Source organism: Nerophis lumbriciformis, linkage group LG37 (assembly GCF_033978685.3).
Source record: "Nerophis lumbriciformis linkage group LG37, RoL_Nlum_v2.1, whole genome shotgun sequence".
Taxonomy (NCBI): Eukaryota; Metazoa; Chordata; class Actinopteri; order Syngnathiformes; family Syngnathidae; genus Nerophis; species Nerophis lumbriciformis.
The window spans coordinates 12,135,001-12,153,548 of NC_084584.2; the positions used below are offsets into that span (position 1 = coordinate 12,135,001).

The window sequence follows — 18,548 nt, forward strand, 5'->3', positions numbered from 1 at the left end:
TAAATAAAAACATACATATACACATATATATATACATATATGTGTATATACATTTATATATATATATACACATATATACATATACATATATATGTACGCATACATATATATGTATGTATACATGTGTATACACATACAAACACATGGATATATATTTAATGATAAATATAATTAGATATAAAAGTATGTGAAAGTTCGACTCCTACCTTGTTTACTTTCGGGACAACCTCCTTAAAGTTATCTAATCAGTCAGAAATATCAAGCAGCTACAATGCGCCAAACATGGATAAGGGTGGAGAGAGTGTTTTGGATTTTTCCCATCATGCTTTGTAATGGATTTAAATGGGTGTAATTTTAAGACTTTTTTTTTTTAAGTGCGTGGACGTTTTTTTTAATGTCCACAAAGTTTGGTGAGCAGGTGTGATCATGTTCGTTGACATTTTGGGTTGGTTGGAATTTTTTTTAATTTTTTTTTTGCACCATGACTAGGGAAGGTTGTTTGCATTTGGTCATATAGGTAAATGCTTCCCATTTTTATATAATCAGCAGGACATTAAAATCAGCAACAAAATTAAATCGACTGCCATTTCCCAGTGTGTATGATTCCTTATCAAACTTGTGAGGTCGGCGGACCCGTGGGCCGTAGTTTGGACACCCCTGGTCTAGATCATTCAGAGCCAGCCAGCGATATACATACAGGATTTTATGTTTTTTTAAATGTTTTATGTCTTTTTGTCAAAAACACAAACTACGTAATACTTGCAGTATTTTTGTAACCACGTCCACGCAACTCTTATGTAAGAGGTACTCTGTTGCTCTGGCGGTATCTAGTGGTTGAGGGGTCAAATTACACCTCTAATAGGATTTGCACGTAATTCAAAGGGAAATGCTTGGATTCATTTGGTTTTCATGGAAAAGAAAAGGCGTTATAAAATAGCAGGTTTACAGTTTAGGGAAAAATGGGCGTTATAAAGGGAGTCAATGGGGACAAAAAGGTCTTAGAGAACTCCAATGTATACTCACTCAAAAGCACGTGCTAGGAATAAGTTAGCAAAAAACGGACAATGCAGATTTTGAGATGAATTCCTTTACAACTCCAGTGGCCATGTTTCATCCCGCTAATTTTTTTAATGAACATTCTGTTGCGTAATGTCGATTAAAAAACAGACCCACAGAGGTCCCGTGTCTCCCCGGGGTGTTAAGAGCTGAAAAAGCAGGGATTTACATACCACAAGTTGCAGTTCTCCTTGTACGTTTGTCCCGAGAAGAACTTGTTGCCATTTCTCTCACAGGAGCCTGAAAGTGGAAGAGAAGAGTAGCTAAAAAAATAACAATTTCAAAGTGGGGAGCGCTGAGCTCTATAATCCACCGCAGGAATGTTCCGCTTCCCGGGACCTTGTCTTATAGAATCAAAAGCAAAAATCATCTGCCAGCCCTCCTTGTCCTTTCTCTTCAGCGCTGAGCCATGTTGGCAAAAAAAAGAAGCAATATTTGGTCATAAATTCCGCCTAGCAACAAGTGACCATGCGAAGAATGTGACCAGGACATTCCCAGACATTTGTCCCATTGAAAATGAATGGGCTATTTTTAGAACTTGCGCAATTCCCACATTTCTCACCCAATCCACACACTTTGCTCAACTTGGACAATCAAAGTACCATTTTCCAAGTTAAAAAAAATAATTCCAGGAATTCCCGGTTTTTCCAAAGCCCTATTTTCACCTCTTCCTGGAAAGTTTTCACAGTCCACATTTTTTAACCAATTCCAACCATTCCACCTTTAAAACATTCCTCTTAGTTGGGACAACAAAAGTTTTTTTGTTTTTTTCCTATACAAATTCCCGGTTTTCCCGAAATTCCAGGAATTCTGAAATACCAATTCTCAATTTGAACTGTTACTACATCAATATTTGTCAACAGATTCAAACAATTCCAACACCAACCCATTCATATATTCTCCGCTCACCTTGGACATTTAAATTACCATTTTCCAAGAAAAAAAAAAAATTCCAGGAATTCCCGGTTTTTCCAAAGCCCTATTTTCACCTCTTCCTGGAAAGTTTTCACAGTCCACATTTTTCAACCAATTCCGACCATTACACCTTCAAAACATTCCTCTTAGTTGGGACAACAAAAGTTTTTTTTGTTTTTTTCCAATACAAATTCCCGGTTTTCCCAAAATTCCAGGAATTCTGAAATACCAATTCTCAATTTGAACTGTTACTACGTCAATATTTTTCAACAGATTCAAACAATTCCAACACCAACCCATTCATATATTCTCCGCTCACCTTGGACAATCAAATTACCATTTTCCAAGATAAAAAAAAATATTCCAGGAATTCCCAGTTTTCCAAAGCCCTATTTTCTCCTCTTCCTGGAAAGTTTTCACAGTCCACATTTTTCAACCAATTCCGACCATTCCACCTTCAAAACATTCCTCTTAGTTGGGACAACAAATGTTTTTTTGTTTTTTTCCTATACAAATTCCCGGTTTTCCCGAAATTCCAGGAATTCCGAAATACCAATTTTCAATTTGAACTGTTACTATGTCAACATTTTTCAACAGATTCAAACAATTCCAACACCAACCCATTCATATATTCTCCGCTCACCTTGGACAATCAAACTACCATTTTCCAAGATGAAAAAAATATTCCAGGAATTCCCAGTATTCCCGGTTTTCCAAAGCCCTATTTTCACCTCTTCCTAGAAAGTTTTCACAGTCCACATTTTTCAATAAATTCCAACATTTCCACCTCCAAAACATTCCTCTTTGTTGGGACAACAAAAGTATTTATTCTTTTTCCCGTACAAATTCCCGGTTTTCCTGGAATTCTAAAATACTAATTATCAATTCGAACTGTTACTAGGTCAACATTTTTCAACAGATTTGAAAAATTCTTACACCAACCCATTTATATATTTTAGGGCAAAAAATCCAGTTTTCCCGAAATCCCCAAATTTCCAGGAAATTCAATTTCAAATGAATGGACATATTCAAAGTTCTACAATGCCCCAAATCTTGCGACCTTTCAACTATCCACACACACTCTTCCGAGATCTCTCTTTTTTCCCCCCAGAATTTCCAGGAATTTTCTCCCATAGACAATGAATGGGAAATATACAATCGACTGCACATCCCACATTCCTTATCCGATTCGAACCGTTCCAACATCCACACAGTCCGCTCACCCTGGGCATTCAAGCCAGCATGTTTACCGGTTCTGAAAAATTCCCTGATTACCCGGAATTACCAGGAATATCCCCCCAATTAATGGGCACAATACAAACCTCTTTGCATATTCCTACCGGAGTTGCAAATTCTAGTTATTTACCAATTACTGTCTTACTAACTTTACTAATTATATATTTTTAAATACTAAATACTGGTACCATATGTGTATATATTGTAGTTCTGTTGTAGTAAAAAACTAATAAAAAGAACATACGTTAAAATCGCAAATATCGAATAAGAATGCATTTGTTTCCTTTAAAAAGGAGAGTAAAGTATTCCTATCATGTTTGAGAAGATATGCAGCAGATTACACTCGGAAGTTTGAACCCCTCAGACAAGCGACGAGACGATTTCAGCTGCCGCGTGTGCGACACCCCACCGCGTGGAATTCGTGGAATGAGTCGACGGAGAATTTACAACCTGCGCAGGTTTTTCTTCAGGTGTGAGGAAAGCTGTTTTTTTAATATTTATTTTACGAGCCCCTCACAGCTGTGGGACGGCCACAATTTGTGACAATTCACCCAAGCGCGGGCAGGAATGCCACTGAGGTAACTGATTATGTCGTCATTAGCAACAGAACAAACCTCCGGGCGCCGATATTAGAGAATGATTGACTGTGTGGGCATGGAAGCGGCGGTCCTGTCCTGCACCCCCCCCCCCCCCCCACCCCCGCCCCCCCGGCCTGTCTGCTCCCCACATAGCCAACATTCCTGGTCCTGACCTCCCACCATCCCCGCCTCGGCTCTCTGACTCACTTCTGTTCTCAGGTGTACATCAAAAACACGTCAGAGCCCTTTAATTAAAGCCTTTCAACAATACGATTTACCACTTTCTATTCAAATGGGTGCTACAAATTCGCATCACATTGGAATTAAATGTGCAGCTTTTGACCTTGAATATATACATATATATATTTTTTATTTTATTTTATTTTTTATTTTTATTTTTATTTTATTTTTTACATATAAAAACATTGTTTGAGTGGCAAGAAATGTAAATTCGCATCACATTGGAATAAAAAAAAAAAAATATATATATATATATATATATATATATATATTTTTTTTTTTTTTTTTTTTTTTTTTTAATTTATTTATTTATTTATTTTTCATATAAAAACATTGTTTGAGTGGCAAGAAATGTAAAATGTTTTTTTGGTAATACATAAAAATTAAAAAAAATACAGTAACACTTTAGTATGGGGAACACATATTCACCATTAATTAGTTGCTTATTAACATGCAAATTAGTCATTATTAAGTACTTATTAATGCCTTATTCTGCATGGCTTTATTATATACAAGCAGTAAGCCATTAAATAAGAGTCTTCCCTCAATAACCTCAGAATTATTGCTTATTAGTAACCCTAACCGTTATATGTTCCCCGAGTGTCCAAATAACTCTAAATTAAGTCTTTGTTACTTTAATAAGCAACTAATTAATGGTGATTATGTTCCCCCATACTAAAGTGTTACCAAAAATACATATTTTTTTATAATTTAATAATAGTAATAATAATAAATAATTGTCCAGGGTGTACCCCGCCTAGCTGAGACACGCTCCAGCGCCCCCGAAGGGTATAAGCGGTAGAAAATGGATGGATGGAATATTATTACTATATAATATTATTCTGGCGAGAGAGTGAGGAGAGTTAACTTTCAGTTTCGGTTCTTGCCAAGGCGTAGCAACCGAGGAGGATAAAAGAACATGCTGGTATCGCAATTGTTTGTACTTGCTCCTTTTTGTCGAATAAATGGTTAATCTTCCATTTTTAGACAGCCTCGGAACTTAAGAATTTTTGGAGAACTCTTCCCTCCTGGCAGAAAAAAAAACACTCGTACAGAGTAGGGACGGCTACCATTCAGATTCGAATCGATTTTGTTCGTGTTCAAATGTGTTAAACGTGTTTATTGTTGAACAAAACTGAGCTGTGCTGTCCAGTTATTCTGTTTCCGTGTCTCATTTGCAGGTACCGCACTGTGTTGTCTCGTAGACTTTGCATGCAGTTGCAATACTAAGACATCAGATGGCAGTAGTGTATGTGTCGCCTTGGCCAGGAAGTAGTATTTTTGCCATTAAGTCTCGTCTTTTGTCGAGTCCTACAAAGTGTTTGTACAGTAAGTACATTTGGAGGTGTCGAAATTGTGAAGGGAAGTGAATTACATTTATATAGCGCTTTTTCTCAAGTGACTCAAAGCGCTTTACATTGTGAAACCCAATATCTAAGTTACATTTAAACCAGTGTGGGTGTCACTGGGAGCAGTTGGGTAAAGTGTCTTGCCCAAGGACACAACGGCAGTGACTAGGATGGCGGAAGCGGGGATCGAACCTGCAACCCTCAAATTGCTGGCACGGCCGCTCTACCAACCGAGCTATACCGTCCCAAATACCGTCGAAATTGCCATGTAAAATCGCTAATGCTAATCTTTTAGCACGTCTGCGGCAAATCCAAATAAAAAAACGATCATCAGGCTAGTTTTGTTGGCATGGAAAATTGTAATATTACCGAGAGTCCGCCATGAGTACTTGGGGTGTAATTTTTTTTTATTTTTAACGATTTTTAATAGATTTTTTAAATTTATTTTTTTAGTTAATTTTTATTTTAATTGCAACTTTTAAAATTTATTTTTTTGTCCTGTCCAGCCACTCAGACAAATCACATTGTTTTATTTTTTTATTTTTTATTTTTTTTAATTATTATTATTTTTTAGTAGTACTGTAGTATTCGGTGATATTTTATGAGTCTCTGGTCTCCATAGCAACATAGCTGACTTCCATTTTACTATAACGACTATACTGCTACTATTACTTCTGGTATTTAGTAGTCGTACTGTAGTATTCCGTGATATTTTAAGAGTCTCCGGTTGCCATAGCAACATAGCTGCCTTCCATTTTACTATGACTATTATACTGCTATTTTTACACTACATGCTGTACTATTACTTTAGCTATTTATTTGTAGTACTGTAGTATTCTTTCTTTCATAGTTCTTTTTATTGATTTCACATTCACAACGAATTCTAAACCCTCTTCATCCCCAACCCCTGCTGTCACTCAAAACAAAAACAAAACAGTAAGAGTACAAAAGTACCCAGAGTAAAAAAAACAAAAACAAAAAAGTAATTGAAAGCTGAAACACACTGTAGTAATCACATTGTTGAGGTAGATCATCATATCTTTTGTACAGATTTAATTTAGAAAAGGATATGTGTTGCCTTACTTGTATTTATATTTATTATTATTATTGTTTGGGTAGACTTTTATTAAACAAAACCAGTTTTCTTTTAGATAATTCAAGAATTGATCAGAGCTGTTTATCTGTCTTATGGAGGAATGTAGTTAATCAGCACTGGCACGCAATGTTATTAAAAAAAAAAAGTATAGATATTGAATCAGTTTGAAATCAGAATCAAATCTTAATGGAATCATTACCCCCAAGAATGGAATGGAATGATGTGGTGCCCAAGTATTCACAGCCCTAATGAGTACTCATACTTGCCAACCCTCCCGGATTTTCCGGGAGACTCCCGAAATTCAGCGCCTCTCCCGAAAACCTCCCGGGACAAATTTTCTCCCGAATATCTCCCGAAATTCACGCGGCCCTGAGTGACGTGTCGACAGTCTGTTTTCACGTCCCCTTTCCCACAATATAAACAGCGTGCCTGCCCAATCACGTTATAACTGTAGAATGATCGAGGGCGAGTTCTTGGTTTCTTATGTGGGTTTATTGTTAGGCAGCGCGGTAACAACACACAACAACAGCAGTCACGTTTTCGTCTACCGTATAGCAGTTCGTCTGCCGTAAACAGCAATGTTGTGACACTCTTAAACAGGACAATACTGCCATCTACTGTACATGCATATGTGACAACAACATCTAGGGCTTTTAGAGAGTACAGTACACAACAAGGAGACGAAGCAGAATGCATCATCAGAGACCCTGTTCAGCATGGCTAGAAAAATAGTGACAGAGAATAGAACAAGGTTGGACAATTCAACCCTTAACTCAACAATGAGTAGATGAGTGTTATGTGTGTGTATATGTGTAAATAAATGAACACTGAAATTCAATTATTTCTCTTATTTATATATATATATATATATATATATATATATATATATATATATATATATATATATATATATATAGCTAGAATTCACTGAATGTCAAGTATTTCTTATATATATATATATATATATATATATATATATATATATATATATATATATATATATATATATATCATACCATACTTGCCAACCCTCCCGAATTTTCCGGGAGACTCCCGAAATTCGGCGCCTCTCCCGAAAACCTCCCGGGACGAATATTCTCCCGAAAATCTCCCGATTTTCAGCCGGAGCTGGAGGGGGCGTGGCCTCCAGCTCCATGCGGACCTGAGTGAGGACAGCCCTTTTTCACGACGGGAGGACAACAGGGTGACAAGAACTAAATCATCCAGACTAGAGATAAATTGTATTATTATGTTTATCTTACCTAAAAATAAATATATTTATTAATTACAAAAAAAAACTAAATACATTTTTACTATATTTTGCTAAAAACATCAAAATGAATTGTATTTTTATTTTTTCTGACTCCTTATTACATCCAGCCATAGAATTATACATTAAAATAAACATATTTGAAATAATTCATTTTAAATTATCATAATAATTCATTTAAAATTACCATATTTAATTATTAAAATAATTGCTTGTTTATCAACAGCTTTAGCATTTTATTCAATACATTTTGAAGCTCTCAGAAGCCAAGTTATGTTATATTCCTTAATATTTATTTATGCAAGTTTGAAGTATCAATTATCCAAACACAGTGTTGTTTGCATATTTTCAGGATGTATATATATATATATATATATATATATATATGTATATATATATATGTATATGTATGAAATACTTGACTTGGTGAATTCTAGCTGTCAATATATTCCTCCCCTCTTAACCACGCCCCCAACCATGCCCCGACCACGCCCCCCCCACCTTCCGAAATCGGAGGTCTCAAGGTTGGCAAGTATGATATATATATATATATATATATATATGAAATACTTGACTTGGTGAATTCTAGCTGTAAATATACTCCTCCCCTCTTAACCACACCCCCCCGACCACGCCCCCCAACCCCCTCCCTCTGGAGGTCTCAAGGTTGGCAAGTATGTGAGTACTGCTTGACTGCTTATTTATGGGCCAGTTGTTTGAGCAAAGGAAAAAGGAGCAAAAATGGCACTGTTGCATTTGACGTGAATCTATACTCGGTAGTACCAACAGACTATATAAAAGTAGCGGCATCCCTCGAGGGCCTCCAGCGAGACTTATGACCAGTTGAAAAGTGGGCTGCAGACTGGTGCGTCACATGTCATGCCAACAAAAGCATCCAGGCAAGACTTCCTGTTGAGCATGCAGGCCGACGTCAGACCACTTATGGAGCCTGCTTCTCCAATATGGAGAGAGGAGTGGCCCCACATCACTCAAGCTCTTGGACAGGCACCAGAAGAAGGCTTTTGTGATCGCTGAAAAGCCGTGATCGACTTTCCCTCCGGAGCACGGCAGGAAAGTTGCACGGCTCCGCACCCTCGGCCGCCATTACTTCTTGAAACCATCGATTGAGAAATCGACAAACAAGCGACAGCAGCAAGTAGCTGTCAGCGAACACAAGTCAGCTCCATCGTTCCTTTTATATCCCGAGAGCTTCCAGACTGTGGAACTTTCCCACCAAGTTCTGGATACTCCAAATATATACTTTTCAATAGAACATACAATTCAAAATTATTTTTTAATTTTTTAACATAACAACACATTTTTATTATAAAGCTTGTTTTGTTTAATGTAGGATTTGCAAGTATTGTTGTAAATCAGATGATTTATTTAATGTACTGAATGCTACATACGTATATATATATATATATATATATATATATATATATATATATATATATATACATACACATACAGTATATATACACATACATACATTTATATACATATATATATATATATATATATATATATATATATATATATATATATATATATATATATATATATATATACACACATTTATATACACATATATATATATATACATACATATACACACACGTATATACCCACACATTATACACACACACACACACATTATGTATGTATAAATGCCCCCCGGAACCCCAAAGGGAATAAGCGGTAGAAAATGGATGGATAAATACATATCTACACACACATATACACCTTTACACGCATATATGAATATACATATACACATTCACATACATAAACATATACACATATATTCATACATATACACATACAATGTATGTACACATTAACACACATCGATATATACACACACATATATATATATATATATATACACACACTTATATATGCACACATATTCAGTACATGCACACACACACACACACACACTCATTATATATGTATATGAATACATATATACACACACATATACGAATATACATATACACATTCACATACATACATACATACAAACATACATATATATATATACATACATATACACATACAATGTATGTACACATTCACACACACTTAGATATATACACACACATATATATATACACACACACTTATATATGCACACATATACAAACCCCGTTTCCATATGAGTTGGGAAATTGTGTTAGATGTAAATATAAACGGAATACAATGATTTGCAAATCCTTTTCAACCCATATTCAGTTGAATATGCTACAAAGACAACATATTTGATGTTCAAACTCATAAACTTTTTGTTGTTGTTGCAAACTTAGAATTTCATGGCTGCAACACGTGCCAAAGTAGTTGGGAAAGGGCATGTTCACCACTGTGTTACATGGCCTTTCCTTTTAACAACACTCAATAAACGATTGGGAACTGAGTGTTGAAGCTTTGAAAGTGGAATTCTTTCCCATTCTTGTTTTATGTAGAGCTTCAGTCGTTCAACAGTCCGGGGTCTCCGCTGTCGTATTTTACGCTTCATAATGCGCCACACATTTTCGATGGGAGACAGGTCTGGACTGCAGGCGGGCCATGAAAAGTACCCGCACTCTTTTTTTTTTACGAAGCCACGCTGTTGTAACACGTGCTGAATGTGGCTTGGCATTGTCTTGCTGAAATAAGCAGAGGCGTCCATGAAAAAGACGGCGCTTAGATGGCAGCATATGTTGTTCCAAAACCTGTATGTACCTTTCAGCATTAATGGTGCCTTCACAGATGTGTAAGTTACCCATGTCTTGGGCACTAATGCACCCCCATACCATCACAGATGCTGGCTTTTCAACTTTGCGTCGATAACAGTCTGGACGGTTCTTTTCCCCTTTGGTCCGGATGACACGATGTCGAATATTTCCAAAAACAATTTGAAATGTGGACTCGTCAGACCACAGAACACTTTTCCACTTTGCATGAGTCCATCTTAGATGATCTCGGGCCCAGAGAAGCCGGCGGCGTTTCTGGGTGTTGTTGATAAATGGCTTTCGCTTTGCATAGTAGAGCTTTAACTTGCACTTACAGATGTAGCGACCAACTGTATTTAGTGACAGTGGTTTTCTGAAGTGTTCCTGAGCCCATGTGGTGATATCCTTTGGAGATTGATGTGGATTTTTGATACAGTGCCGTCTGAGGAATCGAAGGTCATTCAATGTTGGTTTCCGGCCATGCCGCTTACGTGGAGTGATTTCTCCAGATTCTCTGAACCTTTTGATGATATTATGGACCGTAGATGTTGAAATCCCTAAATTTCTTGCAATTGCACTTTGAGAAACGTTGTTTTTAAACTGTTTGACTATTTGCTCACGCAGTTGTGGACAAACCTTTCTTGTCAAAGACTGAGCATTTTTTGGGAAGCTGTTTTTATACCCAATCATGGCACCCACCTGTTCCCAATTAGCCTGCACACCTGTGGGATGTTCCAAATAAGTGTTTGATGAGCATTCCTCAACTTTATCAGTATTTATTGCCACCTTTCACAACTTCTTTGTCACGTGTTGTTGGCATCAAATTCTAAAGTTAATGATTATTTGCAAAAAAAATAATTTTTTTATGAGTTTGAACATCAAATATGTTGTCTTTGTAGCATATTCAACTGAATATGGCTTGAAAATGATTTGCAAATCATTGTATTTCGTTTATATTTACATCTGACACAATTTCCCAACTCATATGGAAACGGGGTTTGTACATCCATACATTTACAGGTAAAAGCCAGTAAATTAGAATATTTTGAAAAACTTGATTTATTTCAGTAATTGCATTCAAAAGGTGTAACTTGTACATTATATTTATTCATTGCACACAGACTGATGCATTCAAATGTTTATTTTATTTAATTTTGATGATTTGAAGTGGTAACAAATGAAAATCCAAAATTCCGTGTGTCACAAAATTAGAATATTACTTAAGGCTAATACAAAAAAGGGATTTTTAGAAATGTTGGCCAACTGAAAAGTATGAAAATGAAAAATATGAGCATGTACAATACTCAATACTTGGTTGGAGCTCCTTTTGCCTCAATTACTGCGTTAATGCGGCGTGGCATGGAGTCGATGAGTTTCTGGCACTGCTCAGGTGTTATGAGAGCCCAGGTTGCTCTGATAGTGGCCTTCAACTCTTCTGCGTTTTTGGGTCTGGCATTCTGCATCTTCCTTTTCACAATACCCCACAGATTTTCTATGGGGCTAAGGTCAGGGGAGTTGGCGGGCCAATTTAGAACAGAAATACCATGGTCCGTAAACCAGGCACGGGTAGATTTTGCGCTGTGTGCAGGCGCCAAGTCCTGTTGGAACTTGAAATCTCCATCTCCATAGAGCAGGTCAGCAGCAGGAAGCATGAAGTGCTCTAAAACTTGCTGGTAGACGGCTGCGTTGACCCTGGATCTCAGGAAACAGAGTGGACCGACACCAGCTGGACTGCTGCTGAGTGGTCCAAAGTCATGTTTTCTGACGAAAGCAAATTTTGCATTTCCTTTGCAAATCGAGGTCCCAGAGTCTGGAGGAAGACAGGAGAGGCACAGGATCCACGTTGCCTGAAGTCTAGTGTAAAGTTTCCACCATCAGTGATGGTTTGGGGTGCCATGTCATCTGCTGGTGTCGGTCCACTCTGTTTCCTGAGATCCAGGGTCAACGCAGCCGTCTACCAGCAAGTTTTAGAGCACTTCATGCTTCCTGCTGCTGACCTGCTCTATGGAGATGGAGATTTCAAGTTCCAACAGGACTTGGCGCCTGCACACAGCGCAAAATCTACCCGTGCCTGGTTTACGGACTATGGTATTTCTGTTCTAAATTGGCCCGCCAACTCCCCTGACCTTAGCCCCATAGAAAATCTGTGGGGTATTGTGAAAAGGAAGATGCAGAATGCCAGACCCAAAAACGCAGAAGAGTTGAAGGCCACTATCAGAGCAACCTGGGCTCTCATAACACCTGAGCAGTGCCAGAAACTCATCGATTCCATGCCACGCCGCATTAACGCAGTAATTGAGGCAAAAGGAGCTCCAACCAAGTATTGAGTATTGTACATGCTCATATTTTTCATTTTCATACTTTTCAGTTGGCCAACATTTCTAAAAATCCCTTTTTTGTATTAGCCTTAAGTAATATTCTAATTTTGTGACACACGGAATTTTGGATTTTCATTTGTTGCCACTTCAAATCATCAAAATTAAATGAAATAAACATTTGAATGCATCAGTCTGTGTGCAATGAATACATATAATGTACAAGTTACACCTTTTGAATGCAATTACTGAAATAAATCAAGTTTTTCAAAATATTCTAATTTACTGGCTTTTACCTGTATATACATTTAAACACTTTCCCATTTTCAGTCATTTTCCAACGTTGCATAAACGAATGAACAAAATAATGAGTTTTGCTGGAAAAGAGCGTGAGGACTCACCGATGAAAGGAGGGGCCACGCCCAGACAGTGGCCCCAGAAGTCGGGGCAGCAGTCTGACACGGTGCGGTTGCAGAAGAGGTCGCAGTAGCAGATGGTGTCCAAGTAAGGCACCGTGCACAGGTCGTCTCTCCCCGGGCAGCAGCCTCCTCGCCTCTGGCAGTACGAGCCAAAGGGGTCGCGGACGCCCCCCGTGTGCAGGGGCCCCGCCAGCTCCCGGCGGGTCCTCCTCGACCAGCTTCCCTCTCCTGCCACCAGGGGCAGCACGCACAGGAGGAGGAGCTTCATGGCAGGACTAGGAGGGAAAGAAGACGTCAAGAGAGACCAGAAGGTGACGCTGATGCTGAGAGATCATCTGCCTTGTTGTTGTTGTTCCGAGCTTCCTGGCCAGCACGCCAACACTAACAGCGGCTCCATTTAACATGAGAAGTGATGCATGATGGGAGGTCACGGCGACTGGCCAGTTCCCAGGGAGAGATGCACTGCCGCCATCTTTGTCCTCATGAATGTCCTCAATCTTTTGTTTGCTACTCCTAGTCAAGACTGGCGCACAGTCAGCTAAACTCTCTACGCTGCCCCCTATTGCTCTGGGGGGAAATAGCATGTTCATTGTGTGTTCATCGTGTGTTCATTGTGTGTTCATAGTGTGTTCATTGTGTGTTCATAGTGTATTCATAGTGTGTTCATAGTGTGTTCATAGCGTGTTCATAGTGTGTTCATAGTGTGTTCATTGTGTGTTCATAGCGTGTTCATTGTGTCTTCATTATGTGTTCATAGTGTTCATAGAGTGTTCATTGTGTTCATAGTGTGTTCATAGGCTTCATTGTGTGTTCATAGCGTGTTCATTATGTGTTCATAGTGTTCATAGCATTTTCATTGTGTGTTCATAGCGTGTTCATAGTGTGTTCATTGTGTGTTCATAGTGTTCATAGCGTGTTCATAGTGTGTTCATAGCGTGTTCATAATGTTCATAGCGTGTTCCTTGTGTCTTCATTGTGTGTTTATAGTGTTCATAGCGTGTTCATTTTGTGTTCATAGTGTTCATAGCGTGTTCATTGTGTTCATAGTGTGTTTATAGGCTTCATTGTGTGTTCATTGAGTGTTCATAGTGTTCATCGTGTGTTCATAGTGTTCATAGCATGTTCATTATGTGTTCATAGCGTGTTCATTGTGTGTTCATAGTGTTCATAGCGTTTTCATTGTGTGTTCATAGTGTGTTTCTTTGTGTGTTCAAAGTGTTCATAGCGTGTTCATTGTGTGTTCATAGTGTTCTTTGTGTGTTCGTAGCGTGTCCATTGTGTGTTCATAGCGTGTTCATAGTGTGTTCATGTGTACATAGCGTGTTCATTGCGTGTTAATTGTGTGCTCAATGGGTGTTCATAGCGTGTTCATTGTGTGTTCATAGTGTGATCATTGCGTGTTCATAGCATGTCCATTGTGTGTTTGTTGTGTATTCATAGCGTGTTTGTTGTGTGTTCATAGTGTGTTCATAGCGTGTTCATTGCGTGTTCATAAGGTGTTCATTGCGTGTTCATAAGGTGTTCATTGTGTGTTCATAGTGTGTTCATAGCGTGATTGTGTGTTCATAGCGTGTTCATTGTTCCATAGTGTTCATAGTGTGTTCATAGCGTGTTCGTAGTGTTCATAGCGTGTTCGTTGTGTGTTCATAGCGTGTTCATAGTGTGTTCATTGTGTGATCATTGTGTGTTCACAGCATGTTCATTGTGTGCTCATAGCGTGTTCATTGTGTGATCATAGTGTTTTCATAGTGTTCATGGCGTGTTCATTGTGTGTTCATAGCGCGTTCATAGCGTGTTCATTGCGTGTTTGTGTGGTCATTGCATGTTTATCTGATGTTCATTGGATGTTAATTGCGAGTTTATTGTGTTCATTGTGTCCTCATATCAGTTTGTTGTGTGTTCATAGCGCATTCATCGTGTGTTCATCATGTGTTCATAGCGTGCGCATTGTGTGTTAATTGCATGTTCATTGTGTGTTCATAGTGTGTTCATTGTGTGTTCATAGCATGTTCATTGTGTGTTCATAGTGTGTTCATTGTGTGTTCATAGCATGTTCATTGTGTTCATTGTGTGTTCATAGTGTGTTCATTGTGTGTTCATTGCGCGTTCATAGCGTATTAATTGCATGTTAATTGTCGTGTTTATTGTGTGTTCATTGTGTGTTCATCGTGTGTTCATAGCATGTTCATAGCGTGTTAATTGCATGTTCATTGTGTGTTCATAGTGTGTTCATTGTGTGTTCATAGCATGTTCATTGTGTGTTCATAGTGTGTTCATTGTGTGTTCATAGCATGTTCATTGTGTTCATTGTGTGTTCATAGTGTGTTCATTGTGTGTTCATTGCGCGTTCATAGCGTATTAATTGCATGTTAATTGTCGTGTTTATTGTGCGTTCATTGCATGTTCATTGTCTGACAATCACTTCTCGTTGCAGACATTCAGTGAACACTAACGATGATGGTTGTGTGTCGTTCACAACAGTTGTGCGTCACCTTGACGGCTGTTTCCACGCGTTACTGGGGCACATGGGTGTGGCGTTACTGGGGCACATGGGTGTGGTGTTACTGGGGCACATGGGTGTGGTGTTACTGGGGCACATGGGTGTGGTGCCCCGCCACTAGATGGCACTGTTTCCTTTCCCTCCCATTGCACGTCACATAAAGGGGCGATGACAATATGTGACGTGTATTAACGAGCAGGCCTACTAACACTATGTCCATGTCGCCAGGTGGCCCCCAGGGGGCGCCCCGTTGCCCTTTTGAAGCACAAATCCTGCCTAGCAACAGGGGGCACACATGCCTTGTACTGGGTCTGTTGAGGAGGGCGTACAAATGTAACATTGTGTAACATTGTGTACTTCCCGTGCCGCCCAAACTGTGACATTGTGTAACATAAATAGCATCATTAATTATCCAATCAGATCCTGCAACACAATGGCACCTCCGGCACATGAAGCCACGCTCCGGAAAAGATCTTCACTGCGCGGTTTTCTGCATGACTGTTCCTTTTGTCACAACACACACACACTAACACACAAACACACACACGAGCTAGCATATGGGATTATGGGATGGGCCCATTCTCTTTTTTTTTTTTTTTTCCCCCTCCCCTCTTTGTTTTTGCACAAATGTTTTGTTTCTGCGACCAACAGTGCAATGAAACACCCAGCGATGCCTTCAGGTGACACTGTCACGGTGGGACAAACGTAACACTACGGCTCTTATTAGGACAATAAGACATAAAAGAGTCAAATAAAAGAGTTAGATGTCAACAGTCAACTCATTAATGCAGAATTCTCGTAAATTATGCAATATTTGAACCCTCCAGTGTGTCTGTTCGGAATCTAAGACATTACTTTGGACTAAAGAGCACATTTTATAGCTCTCGGCTGTAAATATTTACAATCCTTAGTTTACACGCTTGCTACGTATATGCTTTATACTTACTGTATTGCTATCAGACACAAAGAGCACACACACACACACACGCACACACACACACACACACACAGTGCACTCAGTAACCTCTTGGGGGGAAAAAAAAAAAACCCACCCGCTTTATTAAAAATCATGGTTCGATGCCGCCCCCACGCCTGCAAAGCAAATATGTCCCAACATAAAGTAGCCGTGCGAAAAGTAGGATGAGTATGAAGTCCGAGAAACTTTTCAAGGAAAGCACTTTCTAGGCTTTTGAACACCTCACACGTAATCATCCAACTGACACACAAAAATGAGTGACTTTTTTTTTTTTTTACAGATACCTAGAAGTAAAGTGAGGCAAAAATATTAGGATAAAATACGTGTTTGTTTTTAGTAAACATACCTTGGAGATTACATTCTTAAGATAATCATTTTGTATTTATTTGACATATTCTAATTAATATAATTAATATATAATACATTTAGATTCTTGCATTACATAAATAATTCTTGAACATGACCTGCTTAAAATGACCAGTTTTATGTTTTTGTTAATAAAAATACACAATTTGCTTAAAATGACTGGTTTATTTTACAATAATAAAAATACACAATTTGATTACAATGACTATTATTTAAAAACAAAAAAACAAAAAAAACAAGATTTGCTTAAAATGACTGGTTTTATATTACAATAAAAAAAATGATTTCGTTAAAACGACTGCTTTTATTTATTTATTTATTTTAAATTAAAATACATGATTTGCCTAAAATGACTAATTTTATTATTAGTAAAACAATAAAATAAAATACACAATTTGCTTAAAATGACTGGTTTTATTTTACAATAATAAAAATACACAATTTGATTAGAATGACTGTATTTATTATTTAAAAAAACGAAGAAAAAAAATGATTTGCTTTAAATGACTGGTTTTATTTTACAATAATAAAAACACACAATTTGATTAAAATGACTATTTATTATTTTTAAAAAACGAAAAAAACAAACAAGATTTGCTTAAAATGACTGGTTTTATTTTACAATAATAAAAAACTGATTTTGTTAAAACGACTGGTTTTATTTATTTATTGTTTTTAATTAAAATACATGATTGGCCTAAAATGACTAATTTTATTATTAGTAAAACAATAAAATAAAATACATGATTTTCTTAAAATGACTGGTTTTGTTTGTTGTCCTAAAATGCATTAACCTGCTTAAAATGACCTGTTTTATTTGTTGTTAATAAAAATGCATGACTTGCTTAAAATGACAGGTTTTATTTTTTGTTAATACAAATACATGACCTGCTTAAAATGACTGGTTTTATTTTACAATAATAAAATTACATGATTTGCTTAAAATGACTGGTTGTATTATTTAAAAATAAAAATAAAATAAAAAATACATATGCTTAAAATGATTGCTTTTATTTTGTTTTGTACTAAAGTACATTAACTTGCTTAAAATGACAAGTTTTATATTTTGTTAATGAAAACACATGACCTGCTTAAAATGAGTAATTTTCTTTTTTTCATTATTAAAAAATATATGTCCTGCTTAAAATGACTAGTTTTATTTTGCATTAATAAAATATAATTAAAAAAATGACTGGTATATTTTTTTGTTAATAAAAATACATGACCTGCTTAAAATGACTGGATTGATTTATTTTTATAAAATTACATGATTTGCTTAAAATAACCAGTTTTATTTGGCAATAGTAAAAATACATGATTTACTTAAAATGACTGTTTTTATTATTAAAAAAAATAAATACACGATTTGCTTAATATAACTAATTATATCATTTAAAATATTTTTGCTTGAAATGACTGGTTTCATTTATTTTGCACTAAAATACATTAACCTGCTTAAAATGACCAATTTTATTTTTTGTTAAAGAAAAAATATGACTTGCTTAAAATGAGTACTTT

General features: G+C 37.1%; 1 protein-coding gene across 3 annotated transcripts in view; it reads right to left on the minus strand.

Moving 5' to 3' along the window:
* tinagl1 (tubulointerstitial nephritis antigen-like 1) overlaps nt 1–18,548 on the minus strand; it is a 98,225-nt gene that overhangs the window by 57,170 nt on the left and 22,507 nt on the right. For all 3 annotated transcript variants that reach the window (XM_061931593.1, XM_061931591.1, XM_061931592.1), the window contains 2 exons: nt 13,171–13,463; nt 1,230–1,296 (listed from right to left, as the gene is read on the minus strand). In XM_061931593.1, coding sequence (XP_061787577.1) covers nt 1,230–1,296; nt 13,171–13,456 — 353 coding nt within the window. In that variant the 5' untranslated portion in view covers nt 13,457–13,463. The remainder of the gene's footprint in view (nt 1–1,229; nt 1,297–13,170; nt 13,464–18,548) is intronic.